General features: G+C 42.5%; 1 protein-coding gene across 2 annotated transcripts in view; it reads left to right on the forward strand.

The window, feature by feature from the left end:
• LOC111573671 (potassium channel subfamily T member 2) overlaps nucleotides 1-17,955 on the forward strand; it is a 41,749-nt gene that overhangs the window by 12,293 nt on the left and 11,501 nt on the right. For both annotated transcript variants that reach the window (XM_035951751.2, XM_023277947.3), the window contains exons 2-16: nucleotides 1,776-1,855; nucleotides 2,605-2,707; nucleotides 3,004-3,066; nucleotides 3,933-3,981; nucleotides 4,426-4,485; nucleotides 5,211-5,285; nucleotides 5,515-5,598; nucleotides 6,042-6,136; nucleotides 6,787-6,967; nucleotides 9,564-9,728; nucleotides 10,273-10,409; nucleotides 10,980-11,043; nucleotides 12,359-12,467; nucleotides 17,138-17,246; nucleotides 17,392-17,448. In XM_035951751.2, coding sequence (XP_035807644.1) covers nucleotides 1,776-1,855; nucleotides 2,605-2,707; nucleotides 3,004-3,066; nucleotides 3,933-3,981; nucleotides 4,426-4,485; nucleotides 5,211-5,285; nucleotides 5,515-5,598; nucleotides 6,042-6,136; nucleotides 6,787-6,967; nucleotides 9,564-9,728; nucleotides 10,273-10,409; nucleotides 10,980-11,043; nucleotides 12,359-12,467; nucleotides 17,138-17,246; nucleotides 17,392-17,448 — 1,431 coding nt within the window. The remainder of the gene's footprint in view (nucleotides 1-1,775; nucleotides 1,856-2,604; nucleotides 2,708-3,003; nucleotides 3,067-3,932; nucleotides 3,982-4,425; nucleotides 4,486-5,210; nucleotides 5,286-5,514; nucleotides 5,599-6,041; nucleotides 6,137-6,786; nucleotides 6,968-9,563; nucleotides 9,729-10,272; nucleotides 10,410-10,979; nucleotides 11,044-12,358; nucleotides 12,468-17,137; nucleotides 17,247-17,391; nucleotides 17,449-17,955) is intronic.

Raw genomic sequence — 17,955 nt, forward strand, 5'->3', positions numbered from 1 at the left:
GTGCAATGATCTGATCAGTGCCAGTAGAAGTGTGGGAAGCCAAACAAAATGCACATTTCTGCTTATTTTACCATCTCTTTGGATGTTTATTATATAGCCTAATTGTTTTCTAGAGGATTTGGAGGTTACTTTTCAAATACATTGTGATGTTCTATTCAGAGATTTGTTGTTGTTTTCTAATTTTACTATTAATATGAACAGTATCTATGCACCTGAAACAAAATAGTTTACTGTAATTCCCATAAATCTTTATCATTAATGTTAAGTTAAATTTAATTTGTGTTGAATTTTCTGCTACAGCTTTTTGTTTTGCTATATTTATTGTTTTTTTATCCAAATGGGAAAGCCTATCTATTTTCTACTGAAAAGGTGCAATTACACACCCGTGGGCTTTTGCGAGCCCGGGGAGCTGTGCGCATCTGCATCCTCTTTCTTTTTCTTCATCGTGTGTGCAAAAGCATTATTGTCAGCAATCTGCTCGGAGCGAAGGGGAGCCGTCAACAAGCTGTGCCGGGGCTATCGGCTCCGATGCCTGAGCGCACTTCACAAGTGTATGTTTGCTCACATCTGTTCATGTGAGAGGGAGGGGAAACGACAACGAATTCTGTGTTGCCATAGTAACAGAGAGGAACGTTACCCCCACCCCCAATCACCCACCCATTTCTACTACCCCCCCAAACATTGCTGGGAAGGTTTTGTTCTGTTACTGTGTGTGTGTCTGACCATGTGGGGTGTAGTGCCACTCCGGAGCCCTGGGAAGACCCCCCCACCTCCACACACACACACACACACACACACACACACACACACACACACACACACACACACACACACACACACACACACACACACACACACACACACGCTCCGCCATCTCTTCCTCTTCCTGCAGACAGGAGAACAGATTGCAGTTGTTCGCCTCTCTTTCATCTGTCTGTGTGCTGTGAGGAGACCACCAGCGTGCCAGGCCTGGCGTTTTTCATCCTCAGCCTGAGTCATCCACTCTTCCCCCCATAGGATGAAAGGAGAGCTAGTGAGACTTCTCCCCTGAGGTGGTCAGACAGGAAATACAGTCACCTACAGCCTGTCTGATTATGTGTCTGTACACATTAAGAGCTGTCTCAAGTGCATCTCTTTGTCGTTTTCATCATATCCCCTCGTAAGAGTCAGTGTCAGATGGGCATGTGAATGGTCTAGTAATACAAATGACCTGGTTCATGTGAGCATTTTAGTCCTGCGTATGAGTACAGTAGTTATGTGTGTGCATATGTGTCCTTCTAACAGAATTGAAAGGTGGAAAGAGCAGTAATTATGGCCTCCCATGTTCAGCAGAAACATCAGAGGGAAGTAATTTGTTGCTCTATATTTAATCAGTGGAGATAACGAGACTGACTGCAGCTGTCTGGGCCTATGGGCAGGCAGACAAGCAGTGAACACCATTTCCTCCAAACCCCATTAGTCTTTAATGCAGCCAGCCACAGTGTCTTATTTCCATACTTTTCAGTGTTCAAATAATCATTATCACCCATTCTATCTCCAATTTGCTCAATTGTACATTTTTAGTCTTCACCTTTATTCTGTTCTCTTTTATCTCCCAGTCCTCCACTTGTTTCCTCTCTTCTGTCTCTTGACTCCATAAAAGAAGTATTTTATCTCTTCAGTCACCTGAAGCGTGTCCTGTGTTCTTTTCCTCTTTTCCCCTTCTGACACTCCTCATTATCTCTATCTCTCTCTCCCTCCTACTGACTCTGCCCATCTCTCCATCCCTCTCTTAGGGTGCAGGTAGAGTTCTATGTGAATGAGAACACTTTCAAGGAGCGCCTCAAGCTGTTCTTCATCAAAAACCAAAGATCCAGTGAGTTGCCTGCATTTGGAAACACGCCTTCTCTATCTGTGACTGAATCAACTGTATGTCTGTCTTTTTTTAAACGAGTTGATCCTACTTTGGGTGAAGAGATGTGTTTCTTTCTAGTGTGTGACGTACTGTCACTCTTGCTCTGCGTTTCATCACCAATTTTTATCATCTCCACACTTTGTGACTGTTTCATATGTCTGTGCAGTGACTTAGATTTTCACTGGATTCATTGATTTCCCCTAGTATGCTTACAGTCATTGAAATAGTTATTCATTCGAATTTAGGTTTATTTTGTCATTATTTTATCACTGCTTCCAATACTCCTGTAGGAATTCAGGATGAACTTTCAGCAGTCTGGATAAAATATTGAAAATACACATATTTATACATTTTCTGTTGCATTACGGCAACCACTGGTAGTCAACCCTGGCTGCAGAAGCTTAAGAAAAGGTAAATCGTATTTTTGATAACAATATCTGCAAACCTCTCTATAAACCTTTTAGCGTATGAGTTGCTGCTGAGTCCCCAGAGCCATTTTATCTTTTTGATTTGTGACCTGTCTTGATTCTAATTTAATTTATGACAGTTTAGGTTCACAGAGCATTACACTGCGTAAAGCTGAACTTCATTCAGCATCGCAATTTTAAATTACTCATCAAGAATAATAATAGCATTGAAAAAAAAAAGAATCTTTATAAATGCTCACGTTTTTGTTTTTAATGAGCGATTATCTTCTTTTGGAATTGCAGGTCTGCGAGTGCGAATGTTTAACTTTGCTCTGAAAGTGCTGAGCTGCCTCCTCTACATCGTCAGAGTCCTGCTAGACAACCCTCAAGAGGAAAGACAGGACTGGTGAGAGAAATGGCGATAACAGGGGCTTAATGAGGTGAAACAAAGTCTCAGTGAGTGTGAAGGCCAGATAGCAGAAACAAGAACAGCAGTTCAATACATTAGATAACAATGTGTACAGAGTATTTGGTAAAAGGACTGGATGTGAGATTATGGGGGAAGAACAAAAGGGGTGGAAATGCAGTTGGGATAGTAAACTGATATTCAGCCTGAACAGCGGGTTGATGCTGTTTTGGCGAGAGGTGTTGGGCAAGGAAGTCGTATTTATTGCTGTTTTCTGTGGTTTTTGCCCCCTGCAGTGTGAGCGGGGTTAACTGCACCAAACAAAACACATCATCCCGCCTCTGGACTGAGTTTGACTGGTAAGCATGCAAGGCCTTAATTAGTAGTGATGGCTTCGGCCTGCAGGCGAGGACCATGAAACCACACACCCTGGAGCCCTGGCATCCTTGACACTGGCTCACCGGTTGGACATGTTGTATAACGTAATCAGTGCAGCTTCACTTTACTGACGCAGTCCACAATGTTGATATTAAGCAACACAGATCAGCCACCATTTGTCACAATCCAGCTGTATGGATTCTCTGTCAACATAATATGTATGTAGTGCCTGTGCAGCCTAATCAACAGCGATCTAGTGGAGATAAAGTATGTAATATACAACAACAGAGAGAGAGCGAGGGAGACCAGAAAGTGTACACGGACCTGAGGCAACGCCATGTCTCCTGCTCAGGGACCTATTGATCTAATTGGTGGCTGATGACACTGGCTAAGCTCTGGCTCCAAATGAATAAGGAGCCTGACAGAGTGAGCTCAGGAAAGGGATGGGCCACCTTGTGCTCCAGGCAGCAGACGTGTAGCATCAGTGGAGATAGCACTCATGGCAAGCAGCCATGATAAGCCCCAGGGTGTCTTTGGGAGAGAGAAAAAAACACTGCCTTTCTCTCACAATAAGGCTGTAAATTTCCATTTGACTGTTTGAATATTACCTTTCTCCTGCAATATGAGCACACTGGCAGCTGTGCACTCCACTGTTGTTCAACTGTAAACAGTGCAATTATATTAATGTAGTGGCACGAGTTGTGTCCATGGCTCTATTGAGTGTTGGGCAGAAAAGGATTTTAACATTTTTCTCATTTTAGTGGCACCTATTTCATTTTTTATATATGTATTTTGGCTGTATTGCTCTTCTCTACTTTCTATTCTTTCCTTTTCTTCCACTCTGTAGGAAGCTGATCATCTGGGTTGATAGACCTCTACCGCTGTGGGCACTGCAGGTCAGATAGATCAGGACACTCCTGAGTAAACAATGCTCATTTCTGCATACATGAATATATACATACAGGCGCAGAATTCCTCTTCACTGGTTAATTGGCAATTAAACCTATGTCTCATTTTTTCCTGTTCTGTTACGCTGAACTCACATCTCCGCACTTGACATGCATTTACACTTACAGTAAGACTGCACATGCATGTGCATGTATTCAGTCAGACACCAGACTGTCTCTTGCTTCACTTAAACCTGTTCCCTCTGAAGCTCAAACATCAGCACGCCCACTGATTCCACCCACACTCTCCATCTCTGCGACTCCTAATTTCTCTCTGCTCTGGTCTCTTTGACTATCTCGACTCCTCTCTCTGTGTCTGCCCTCCCTCTGTGTCTCTATCTCTACATTACTGACTTACTGTCTCTCCCTCTCCCTCTCTCTCTCTTTTCGCAGGTGCTTGTGGCTTTCATCAGCTTTTCAGAAACTATGTTGCTCGTGTATCTAAGCTACAAGGTGAGCTACTCGTGGCCCCCAGTGGCTAGTGTGAAGCCTTTTGTGAGATCTGTGTCTATGATGTCTACATGTGTGGCGTGTTTGTGTGTGCCGAGGTGTGCATGAATGTGACACGCTTGAGTTTGTCGATTTCTCTCCACTAAACTGATTTTCCTACCTTCACCAATGCTACTCTTCGGCTCTTGCATTTGGAAAGCACCTCAGAGGGCTTTGACGCTCCCTCAGCATTGTCCTGGTTTGAACACATCAGAAAGACTTTAGGGGTGGCCCCTGTGTTGAGGCAGTGGGGGGCCGATCCATCAACGGGTTCCCCTGCCTTTGATGTACTTGACACTATAAGCCTATGAAGGGTTCGCTCTGCAGATTACTCTGGAGGCTAGAGGCCTTAGCATTTAGAGCTGACTGATTCCTGTGGACATAGCCTGCACCTGTCCACCTACACTAGTCAGATTCAGGTCAGACATATGCAGGAGGCAGACACATAGAAACAGCCACGACTGACATCTTAATTGAACAGCTAGGCTTAGTGGAAACTGAGCAATGCTGCTTCTCCTCTCAAAGGACACAGGGGTGTTGTATAACCCTTATACATCCCCATCTATATCTATGGAGCTTGTCAATTTATCCCCATCTACTTGCAGCAGTCCGGCCTGTTATGTGGTAATCCCCTAAGGTCGCCAAAACAATGGTGTTTCCTGACCTCAGTGTGCGGTTTGTGTTTCCAGGGCAACGTATGGGAGCAAGTATTACGTGTCCCCTTCATTCTGGAGATGATCAGCGCCATTCCCTTCATGATCACTGTGAGTGGAAGGATATGCGTTACTGAGCACTGACAGCACGGGGAGTCTCTTATGCACCTGTTTGTGTTGGCCCTGCATGCACATCACACTGAGATACCTGCTACAATAACACAGTGAGGCGCATGCCCAAATAACGCCTTACCTTGCCAGATATTCCATGACTGTAAAACATATATTAAAAAAAGGTGATGAGACAGCCAAGCACACTAAAGCTCTTTCCTCTCGACAGGTGATTTTGCCATCCTTCAGAAATCTCTTCATCCCTGTATTTCTCAATTGCTGGCTGGCCAAGCACGCTTTGGAGAACATGATAGTAAGTGAAGCATTATGTCCCTCTCCAATTTCTCCCATTGCTTTCATCTAAACACCTCTGTTATGTTATTTTGAAGGCATGCAATTATCCCTTCCTGTCTCCCATTTGAGCTCTTCAGCTTTATCTTTATCTGCTACATAAAGGTAAATCAGCCAGAAAACATTTCAACTTTAGCATTCTCTGACCCCATCTGTCCAATTCTATCAGGCTAAATAAGGTTGATTTACACTTTTTAATAAACTATCCTTCTTGCTGCTTGAGATTTCCCTTTGGCATTTACTTCTCATTCTTTAACACAATTTAATATTTCAGTCATTTTTAATTTATTTTCAAATGTTTCCTACCATCTATCAGCTACATGTTATCACTGTTTTACACTCGAACAATGCTGCACTTGAGCTGTTGTCATTTCCACACATGAACTTCTATCTGTCTCTCTGCAGAATGATCTCCACCGGGCGATCCAGCGGACACACTCAGCCATGTTTAACCAGGTGGTGATACTTATCAGCACACTGGTCTGTCTCATGTTTACATGGTGGGTACCCTCACTGCTCTTCTGAGAGGAGGGAGGAGAGACGTGAAAATTATGGGTGAAGGGGAAGTAAAAGGTGTCACAGACAAAATGAGGAAGAGAAAGAGGGCGAGATGGAGAAGCAGTAGCTTGATACATGCAGAAAAAAATGAAATAAGACAGTAAAAAATGCAGGTCCTAAAGCTAAGGGAGAGAAAGGCAGAAAGCTGAAAGGTAATTGGTAACTATGAGAGTGAGATGCTGCTCTGAAAAGGCGACTGGTGATGGCTTCAGTGCAGTGGAGGATGTGTCAGCTTGCTGCACGTCTGGTGCAAAAACCAGAGCTTATCCAGAAGATCCTACACAGCATGAATTAAGCTCTCTGACCGTTTGAGGGATGACATTTGCCTGTTGACTCATCTATCCCTTAAAGACTGCGATAAAATGCGCATCTTGCACACTTTTATGTGAAAATATACAATGCCTAGTAAAGTCACTGAAGCATGCATCCTCCTACACACATACAGTCGCACGTATAGGCACAGGCATGAAAACCAGTCCTCCACGGATAACGGCCTCCACAGACACCTATGCTTCACTTGTGAAGTCTTTTTCTCAGTGATGCTCACTTCGTTTTCATACTTTCTCCAACCTTTCCTGCTGACCTCCTTCAGCATCTGCGGCATTCAACACCTCGAGCGAGCGGGCAACAACCTGACCCTGTTTGACTCCCTCTACTTCTGCGTGGTCACCTTCTCCACGGTGGGGTTCGGTGATGTCACCCCTCAGATCTGGCCTTCGCAGCTCCTGGTGGTCATCATGATCTTTGTGGCGCTCATTGTGCTTCCCATCCAGGTAAGAAACAATGGTTATAATCTTTAGTGAGATCATAAATGAGAAGGGGTAAAGAGAAGTAATTGGTGTTTGAGGTAATACTTAAAAAAGAAAGTTTTAAAGGGGAGATGTGAATAGAAATCCTGATACATATATTGACTTGATAAACCCTGAAAAGTAGAACAACATTTCACCCAGTTCATGTTTTATTTTCAGCTTAACTGTCTGAGCAGCCGACATGGCTCTACTAAAATGTCCTCCAGTTTTTATGGAGGTAGAATATCGGAGATAAACTAAGCACAGATTAGAATGCTTTGCCACCTGTAAAACCCAATTTGCTTTCTTAAGTAAGCTCAGAACACAGTAAACCTTTCTCTTAACGCTAATAATTCCTGCCCCCTCCCCTCCCAACACACACACACACACATAAACACACACACACACACACAATAATATGATGACTCATTGCATCCTACGTAGATTTACAACACTATTTTTATTCAGAGAGCAACAAGAGTGTCTTCTATACTCGCTCAATTCCCTAAATCCCTCTCCTGTCATTTAACTGCTCCACAGAGAATGCCTTGTGGCAGAAAACTAGAGGAACCGTTTGTACAGGGACTGATGAAAAAAACACCTTAACAAACGCTTGCCATTCCACTGTATCCTAACAATGGTACCTTGTATTTGTGTAAGCCTTTTATCCCTGAGGTAGCTGACATACCTGTTTGTCTCCCGAAACAAGTGAAGGTGCTAATAGGATGAAGATCCTCTGTGTAACTGCAGTTAGATGAGTTCTCTCTGGGCAGGAAATTCTCTTAAGCACACACACACTGCTGATGAACAAGTCACAAGTGGTGGTGCTACAAGTCGTTGGTAACTTTTCTCTTTTTTTTTTGGTGGCATCACACAAGCAGACACATACTGTGCTGTAGGTGTAAGACTGCATCCTACGCTGCATGATCAAACAGCTATTGAACAAGATCTCACTGTCTTGTTTTTTGTTGGGGTTTTTTTTTGTCGTTCCATCAACAGTGGCCTGTTGGTTGCAAATATCTTCACAGAAGCTCCACGAAAACCAAAAAAATAACATGTACATAAAGATACCTTTGCCAAAGTTGCACGAGTCGGCTCATAAAGACAATGTTTGCTTCATGACTGGCGTGGACACCATGTCATATCCTCTCCACTCCCCATCTTTCATCCATAAATACCCCTTGACATTTCGAAAGTGGCCCCCCTTAGCCCCAACCCGAATGACCCAACCTGTGTGTGTGTGTGTGTGTGTGTGTGTGTGTGTGTGTGTGTGTGTGTGTGTGTGTGTGTGTGTGTGTGTGTGTGTGTGTATGTGTGTGTGTGTGTGTGTGTGTGTGAGAGTGACTTTGTCCTTCTGTCTGACTCCATCCTGCCATGATCAGTCTCCATCCACGCTACACAGGGGAATCACAGAGCACATCAGGATTCCGTTACTGTCTGTTTGTTTGCTTCCTCGTTTGGTTTTCCTGTACCTGTGCACAACCCACTCCAGGAAATGTGCCTCCTAAAAAGCCATTTTGTCTAATCTTGAGCCTTAAAAGATATTGATTTGAAAATAAGGTAATTGCTCTTCTTTACAATTCAGATTCACTTATTCGAAGGCTCTCTTTTAGACAGATCTCAGTGCCTTGTAATGGAGGCTTGATTGTTTCTTTTTAAATCTACCACAGTTAGTGCCACCATGAAGGAGCTGCACGCGGATAATTACTGAATAAAACTAGGTTGTCGTATGGATGTGTATGGCCTGCTGATGTTTTCAAACTCTAATAAGCTAACATTATCTCAGCACAAAATTGATCAAATTTATCTGCTGCAAAATTATTATCCCCCTCCAAAAAGCACACAAATTAACTGCAACCCAAATTCTGACTGATGTGACCAGTGTGCATGTTTTAAAACACTATCAGGCATTCTTTGCAGCTGCTGCTTCTCAAGAGCTGCAGTACAGCAAGCGGAGGGTTCAATACAAGAGTCACCTGTTTCATTTTGATGTGACAATGTCACTCAAAATAAGACTCTCGGGGGGGGAAATCGGAAATAAGAAAAAAGTCTCAGCAACACTACAGTGTGTGATTTTTGAGGAGGTGCACTTTTCTTACTTACACAGAATGTGATAAAGATGCATCATGATACTTCGAGCTGGACCAGCTAAAACCACCCGTGAAAAAGAGGACAAAGAATATTTTTCCATTCTAGGGTGAATGAGGTGACAAGTGTAAAATATCTGTAAATCTAGAAGAAATTCTATTTTTATGTTGCATCAGTTTATCTGCTAAATTTGAACACTATCCACCGCCCATCCAACCATCCTGACCCCATTAGCACAAATCTGTGTGATTTTTTTTGTCAAGCTACCTGCCCTCCACTGTTAATCTCTGCTATCACGTTCCATTCAGCCGCCACCCTAAACCAGATCTCCACTTATCTTAATTCTCCCAAACACTCTCCCTAATCAAATGGAAACACTATACAGTACACGGCATTGTTTTCTTTTCATATACCACCTGGCTCTTCCCTGTATTCCAGCTAACTTAATCCACTTTCCATCTGTTGAATGTGATGGATGTCGTCCCAAATGCAGTTTGAGCAGCTGGCCTTTCTGTGGATGGAGCGACAGAAGTCTGGGGGGAACTACAGCCGCTACAGGGCACAGACGGAGAAACACGTGGTGCTGTGTGTCAGCTGCCTCAAGATCGACCTCCTCATGGACTTCCTCAATGAGTTCTTCGCTCACCCTCGGCTGCAGGTCTTTCCAAATCGTTTTAAGTAGGACGAGAGGGGGTTGTGGGATCTTGTGTGTGTTGTTGTCTGTAATCTTCTCCGGGAGCCCGAGCAGCTGAGGTTAAAACAGAGGATTAAATCTGTAATGGTGAGGATCAAACTGAAGTCTTATTCATGCTGGAGCAGTTGTGTATGTTTGCTTCAGGGTCCATCCATGTGTGAAGGTTTACTTGACTGATTGGGGATAATTTTGATCAGGTCTCACTTGCAAGTGTCTAATGATTTAGTTTTAGATTGTAGCTGAGTTAGAGTCAATTCTGTCTTTTCAGTTCTGTCTGTGTATTTGGAAGTTTGAGGTTCATTCATAAGAAATAAATACATCTAATGATATTACTGGGATTCTGCTAGCACGAAAACATTTTTGCAGGTAAAATAGTGCAAATTAAATGCAATAATAATGCTGCTCTGCCTGATTACTGAAGGAGTCCAGAAGACCTCTTGCTTCTGGCTAAAGTGTATTTAGTTAGAATATAAATTACAGGTGTATGTGTGTACATGTATGTGTGCAGGACTACTACGTGGTGATCCTTTGCCCAGCAGAGATGGATGTCCAGGTTAGAAGGGTCCTTCATGTCCCTCTTTGGGCCCAGAGAGTCATCTACCTGCAGGGCTCTGTCCTCAAAGACCAAGACCTGATGAGGGCCAAGTGAGTCACTGTGACCATCTTCTCTATTTCTATAAATCCTGTGGAAGCATTATTATCAGAAAACAATTCTGCTGCAGTCAAGCCCTGAAAAAAGCCAGAGTAGACCTGAGTTAGGACGCTTTGAAGCAAAGGGTTTCACTTGTTGAAGCTGGCGCTCATAATTAATTCCTGAAGCACCTACAGCCTTGAAGTAACAGCTGTAATTACAGTTTAAGTCATATTGCTTATTGTTTGCCCCCTGGCTTCTGATAATACAGACGCAGCACCTTAGGCTGGCTGCACAGAGAAAGAAAAGGAGCAAAAGCTTGTTTGTTTAATCTCCCCGTCTCCTCGCCTCCTACTATCTCATCTTTAAATGGCGTGGGCTTGAAAGACACATTGGTACATTTGTTGTTCTATTGTCCTACTTTTTTCCTCTTTTATCCTCTCCTTCAATAACATGACAACACCCTCCTTCTTGTGTCTCATTGCCTCCCCAATTTTCTCTCTCTCTTTCTCTCTCTCTTTCTCTCTCTCTATTCCTCTATCTCTCTCGCTCCCATGGCTACATGCTCTACTAACTGCCTGCAGGATGGACGATGCTGAGGCCTGCTTTATCCTCAGTAACCGGTTTGAAGTGGATCGCATTGCTGCTGTACGTTCCTCAGTGCTTCCCTGTATCGCCTTGACTCCTCACACTGTCAAACATCCATACTGAGTCTCAGCCAAATAACAGTCTCACAATGTTGTTAAGACTTTTATTTTCACATAGTGTACTCATGAGTTACAGGGCCTTGCTTTACGCAGAATAATTATTGTAAAGCAGCTTTTATAATACATGGATTTATCTCACTGCACTGGCTGATTTTATGTATTTGTTGCTTTACTTTTTAGTTATATTGTTAGATATTTATAAGCTTCCACTAAAATATTAATCATACATTAAAAATGTCTAAACCGGAGAATGAAAAGACATATAGGTCTGACATTATGGCGGAACAAAGATCAGGGTTAATAAAGGAAACTTTAGAGGTGGGGTGTTTAATGGCACAGCATGACATGACAGTGAAAAAAAATGTGTTTAACTAACACTATGGATTTCACACTGAACGTTATTGTCATGTCAAATAAACCAGAGATGAAGTGAAATGAAACGAATCACAGTGGATGAGAAAAATATTAAATTTTATTTTCTAAGCAGGAAACACAAGGCCAGCGTTTTGTGACAAAACATGGAGCAGACAGATAACCTTCAGTCTGACAATTCACCACCTGTATCACAGATCTATGAGGGTGTTGTCTTTTTTACAAAAGCTGAGACCAGTCAATCAGTCGTGTCACCTCTTTTTTTTCCAAGACTCAAATGTCTCAACAGCTACTGGGTGGCTCACTCTGAAATTTAGACATTCACAGTCCTCAGAGAATGAATCCTCTTGACTTTGGTAATTCTGCACCTTTTAATTTATTGAAAGGCTCACAGTTACATTTTTAGTGAAATAGTTTGTCTCATATTGAATGGATTGCCAAAAAAAATGTCCCTGACCTTCATATCTCTTATCAGATGAAGTTACAACACATTGGTGATGCCTTATATATTCCCTGATCCGTCAGGTCAAGAGTTTAAACATTCCTGTCAGCCTCAGCTGTACTTTGTGTTTAGTGCCAATTAGCACATTTTAACCGGCACACCCTTTAGCTCAAAGCACTGCAGCGTCTCGCAGAGCTGCAAGGGCCAGACTTACTTTGTTCACTCTCCATGCTCCTGTCATGAAATGTCAGAATTGTATTACTCTGATATGTTGCAAGGACCATTCAATTGGTCTATGTAATCAGTGGTTTAAGGGGATTATAATAGCAGAGCCACAAACTGACGTTGCCACTGATGGGTTTCTACCTCTGTTTCTCCCTCTGTATCTCCCCTCTGCTGTCACTCCATCTATGTCACTCTGCTCTGTCTCCAATTTTCTCAGGATCATCAGACAATCCTCAGAGCTTGGGCAGTGAAAGACTTCGCTCCAAACTGCCCCCTGTACGTCCAGATTCTCAAGCCAGAGAACAAGTTTCACGTCAAATTTGCAGGTGGGCAGTGAGTGTGAAATCAGACATGCTGGAGGAGATTTCAGATGTCAGCTCAAGGTGTGCATGCGTGCGTGCGTGTGTGTGTGTGCGTGTGTGTGTGCGTGCTGATTGGATCCAGCTACTGTTATCTGATCACATCTGGATGCCAGAAATAACTGGATGACACCTACTAAAATATACATCTACCTTTTCCAATTTAACAGGATATTTTGCTTGGCTTGTTACTGGAGTTGTGCCACCAGTGATAGTACGTAGCACTGTAAAATATGGGAGATTAAGTAAGCATTTCTTTTTGGCTGCAGCAGGGTTGCATTATGTTCACAACTGAGCTGTCACTTCTGCACTATAATTCCAGTGTGTGTCATCAGTTTTTCCATTTTCTACCTGAGTTTGTGTGCCCGAATCATGAGACTGAAACACATTTTTATCGTCGGGCTTGTGTACCAGCTCACTCCTCCCAGCTCTGAAGAAGTGCTGGACAGATTGGCTCGGCTTGGCTGTAAGCCCTCTGGGGGTTTCTGTGAGATTTTGCATTGCCTTTTGGAGAGCGTCCCTTCGTCTCCTGCTCAACAGAAGATGCCAGTCAATCATCTGCGAGTGAAAGAAGAGGATCCAAACTCTATCGCAGCCTTTCCTCTCTCGCACACACATCTCTCTGCCTACAGCCCTAGAGCACGTCAAACTCAATTCTAGCTCGCCGCCCTCATCCCAGCTGTCTCTATCAATGATTAACGTTTTACTTTGCTACCTTGGCAAAGAAAATCCCCTTCTTTTGATGAGTTCTGCCGTTGCGCTAACCTGGCAGATGAGCTCTCCCCGCAGGCAATCCTCCTGCAGTGCTGTTTAAACACTGCACTGCCACAGTCAGACTGTGGCCTTTGTTAATAGCAAGGAGGGAATTGTTAGGAGAAAAGATAAATTTGTGTTCCTCCATTATCTCACCCATTTGCAGCATGTGATTAGCAGTAAGCTCTGCGGGGTGAATCTCCTATGCTGGGAATTGGACAGCTGTAACATGTATGAAAACTGCTTTCATGTGCTATCTCACACTAACATAGTATTTGACATGTTGAGATATCCGCCTCAGTAATTTGAATATATTAACTTAGCACTAGGCGATGTGGATATTGTTTCTTATGAAATCTCCAATAGCTATGCACTCATTGCTATTCAGTGCAGAATGCAGAATGCCCATTGGACTGTAGTGATATCTGAAGTGCCCCCTTCAAACACTTTGAGAAAAGCAAACTTCTCAAAAAGCTGAATTTAATGTCCCCCTAATCCCTAAGTCACAGCAGATAGAGTCAGAGAGCAAACCAGCGTACAGTCACATGGGCATTACTCTAAGTACAAATGCCATGTTTTGACACCACTAAAATATACTCACTAAGTGATGGTGTGGGAGGCATTAATGAGCAAGAGATGCAAGATTTAATTTGATGCGCAAAAAATAGCTTAATAGCAGCTCGGCGCTCATTAGAAAAGATCTGGAGGAAACCCTGAGGTGTCTGAGTTACCAAACAGAAGAGCGCGTCCATTGATTGTTGTCCCAGTTTGATCAACAATAGCCAGTCACCTTCCTGAGCTCAGTGTATTGTAGCTGCATGGTTTTGATAGAAGCTCACTTATGCAATAAAAAAAAGAATACTATCCATCCATTATCTATATCACTGCTTAATATTCATTACGGTCGCGGGGGGCTGGAGCCTATCCCAGCAGACTTAGGGTGAAGGCAGGGGACACCTACAGACAATTTACAATTATCAATTGACCTCAGCATGTTTCTGGACTGTGGGAGGAAGTCGGAGTACCCAGGGAAAACCCACTCATGTAGAGGGAGAACATGCAAACTCCAGTCAGAAAGATCCCGTCAAGGCCGGGATGTGGACCTTCTAGCTGCAAGGCGAAAATGCTCACCACCATGGCACTGTGCAGCCCAGGAATACCATCCATCCATCCATGATCTATACAGCACTTAATCCTCATTAGGGTCGCTGGGGGGCTGGAGCATATCCCAGCTGATTTAGGGTAAAGGCAGCGGACACCCTGGACAGGTCACCAGTCTGTCACAGGGCTGCATATACAGACAATCACACTTGCATTCACACCTATGGACAATTTAGAATCCCAAGAATACCAGTCTACTGAATTAATTAGCTCAACCTGTGGACCTGTGGTCAGGCTATAAATGCACTCTTGCTGAGGTTGCAAATAACCACATTTGCACACTCATACATATTTGCACACACACGATTAGACCTTTGGGCTAATATCTGTAAAAGAGAGCAACACGCAGCCCGAGGAGATGGGTCAAAAAACCGAGATCTTCTAATCGAAAGCGACAGGAAGGGAAAGTGTGTGCGTGCAAACAGTGTGTCGAGGTCAGTAATTGGTTTCTCTCCTGGTTTGGGTCCATGTACCTGAAGGACAGAGTGTAAGATGGAGGGCTGTGGTGAAGGATAAACAGAGAAGAAGATGGCAAGTGAAGGAATCACAGTGGTGAAGAGAGGACACTGGAAATTGAATATTGGAGAAAAAGATTCAATTTGATGTGTGACTACCAATGACTGTGTGCTGAGGGAGTTGGGGACATGTTTGTGTTTGTGTGTAAGTGGCCAGAGAGGGTGGAATGTAACAGTAATGAATGCTGTTCCTTCACAGACACAACATCAGTGTTTTTGTCTATCTGCTGCAGGCTTCAAATGCCCATTACTCTATAAAACCCTCCGCTTTGAAATAAATTCACAGCCTGAATAGCAAGAGGTGACAGTGTGTTTGTGTGTGAGCTGCATCATGATGTGCTGCTCTGAGCCAAAAGAGTGCTGGTACTTCAATAGAGGATTCACAATCAGCAGTTATAATTGTCATATCAGTCACCTGGCCGGCTGCAGACACACACACGTCTCAAGCTGCATTTACATCCCAGCTGGCCTCCCCTTTCTCAAACAGGCAGGTGAGTTGAGTTTGGTATTTCACATCCGGCTCTGACATTTGTTCACAAATTATCTTCTCATACAGAGCAAATATTGTGCTTTTAGGACCAAACTCAACACTGTTGCTAAACAAGGCCACCTTAATACGCCTGTGCACTCATTACTGAAGATAATGCAATCAAGAATTACACAGCAGGGGAAATGGATGCTCCCTGGGCCCAATCCACTGATTGGCTTACTATAAACATTCATCACTCTGTTGGTTTTTCCTTTCAAAGAGGAGGCTGTGTGGCAACAGGTAATCGAGAGACTGTCATCAGTGCTTGTTCGGTTTTGTTTTGGTTGGTTCGTGAGCAGGGCTATGTTAAGTGATCAATGATGTGAATGACAGGTGGTTCATAGGGCTGACACTCAATCACTGGCCTGTTGCTTGGTCTTTCCATTTCCCTCTAAAAATCCTGAGCGGTGACATAAAATTAATCCCATTTGAGGCAACAGCCAACGTGTCTAAGAAGTGGCGAGAGCATTTTTGACACCGCTGCCTGTCTGATACAGCTGTGTTAGCCAAACGTGAAGTGGCATCTAGTCATTTTCCAACATGAGATAGTGACATTTGATTGTGTGCTTGTGCCTTTTAATGTTCAGAATAGAGGCGCGTTGACAGTGAAATGCATGGTACTTTTGACTGTTGCAAACACACAAGAGTGTGTTAAAGAGTTTTCAATGGCAGTATTTTTTTAGTGCAAAGCTCCAATTAAACTCTTCATGTTATTCTGAGTAACTGACACATTTATTATGGAAACACATGTTGCTTACTTAATTTTTCAAATGTTTTTTCATGCTTGTTGTGATGAAACATCTGGTTAATTGACTTAATTCATTCAATAATCACTGGTCAACAGAAAATATCTAAATAATAATTTTAATGATTATAACATATAGTGAACAAAACTACCAGTTAGTCGATCCTCGCAGACTTTCAGTTAGAGAAATGTTCTGCTTATTGATTATTTTTGAACTGCTAGTTAGACAAATGAAACAAGAAAGGTTCTAGGGATATGTTGTGGAATTTTTAAAAAAAATTTTCAGACATTTTATGAAATTAATTATTAACCCCTTGAAGCCTATATTCGCGAATTCGCAACATACCACTTTCATTCAGACTGCAGCCGAGACAGTGTATCCATTCCCCGAGTGCTGGTTGTGCACATTCAATACGTGTCTCGGAACCTTTTGCAAGCACTGGTTTCTGGTAGGACTGGTCGGAGTGGGACCTAATTATTATATATCTGTTATTTTTATTATATATCTGTTCTATGTGTAATAGATAAATTAACAGTCTCCACTTATTTTAGCATCAGCTGGAAACCAAAAACACACAAAAGCTATTTTTTATTTAATTCTAAATAAATTCAGGTGTCAAGGGGTTAATAAAAACAAAACAATAGAAGTATGATGAGTGACACATTATCATAACCCTAACCCCTAACCTCTAACCCGATTTTAAGTTCCACAGATTAACTATACATAGCTCTTTTTATTGATTTATTTCCATAATAATATTTTGTGTGACCTTAGTGATTCATTGGCCTGTTGAGACACTTAATTAATCTTTGGCCCTGACCCATTGATGTGTGTAACATATTGACATATTGCCATTTACTTCGAGCAATGCTTTTCCAAGGTTTGTCCGACCTCAGTCCCTTTGTCCCTCTTGTCATGCCTCTGTGTCTGCAGATCATGTGGTGTGTGAGGAAGAGTTTAAATACGCCATGCTGGCTTTAAACTGTGTGTGCCCTGGTACCTCAACTCTCATCACTCTATTGATCCACTCCTCTAGAGGACAGTAAGTTAACTTGCCTTCTTTCTCCTTATCATTCTTGCTATTTAACTTTCCACCATCTTAACAGTCACATACACTTTACCGTAGATATAACCACATGAACCCATCTCCTCACTGTCATTCATCTTTCTTTTTTTCTTCTTTTAAGAACGACGCACCAAGAAGCCTTCAAGCAGCGTGTAGGAGCATTTCAAGCCCTCAACAGGTAGAACGCATTTTTTTCTATATTTACACTTTGGTATAGTTGTGCTCACTTTCCAGCTTTCAGAATTTGCAGTCTGTGTATGTGGAGATTTTGTAAAGCAACAACAAAAACAGCTTTCTAACCATTTTATGATGATCAGTATTATCAATATTAAAAAGGGAAGTATGGATTTGAAATATCCAATTCTAAATATCCAGAAATCAGTGTGCTTACAGTGTGTTCGTGAAGCTTTACACAAAACTGCACCAAAAAAAACGAAAGAAAACATTTAAATGGCAAAAGATGAAATGTGAGTGTGTCTGTGTTTTGTTTATTAACAAGTTCCATTTGCCGTGATTTTACGCTCTTTAGCTTTCAGTTTATCACTTGCAATAAGTGACTGTAACCAGCACCAGACTGTTACTTGAGCAGCTTTTTCTGAAAGAGTGTTCAGGAGTTTTTGTTCACAAAAACAGCTTTTCAATCTTATGAAAATAACACATATCTGGTTTAAAAATATTCTAATTC

This window comes from Amphiprion ocellaris, chromosome 19 (genome assembly GCF_022539595.1).
Source record: "Amphiprion ocellaris isolate individual 3 ecotype Okinawa chromosome 19, ASM2253959v1, whole genome shotgun sequence".
NCBI classification, from domain to species: domain Eukaryota; kingdom Metazoa; phylum Chordata; class Actinopteri; family Pomacentridae; genus Amphiprion; species Amphiprion ocellaris.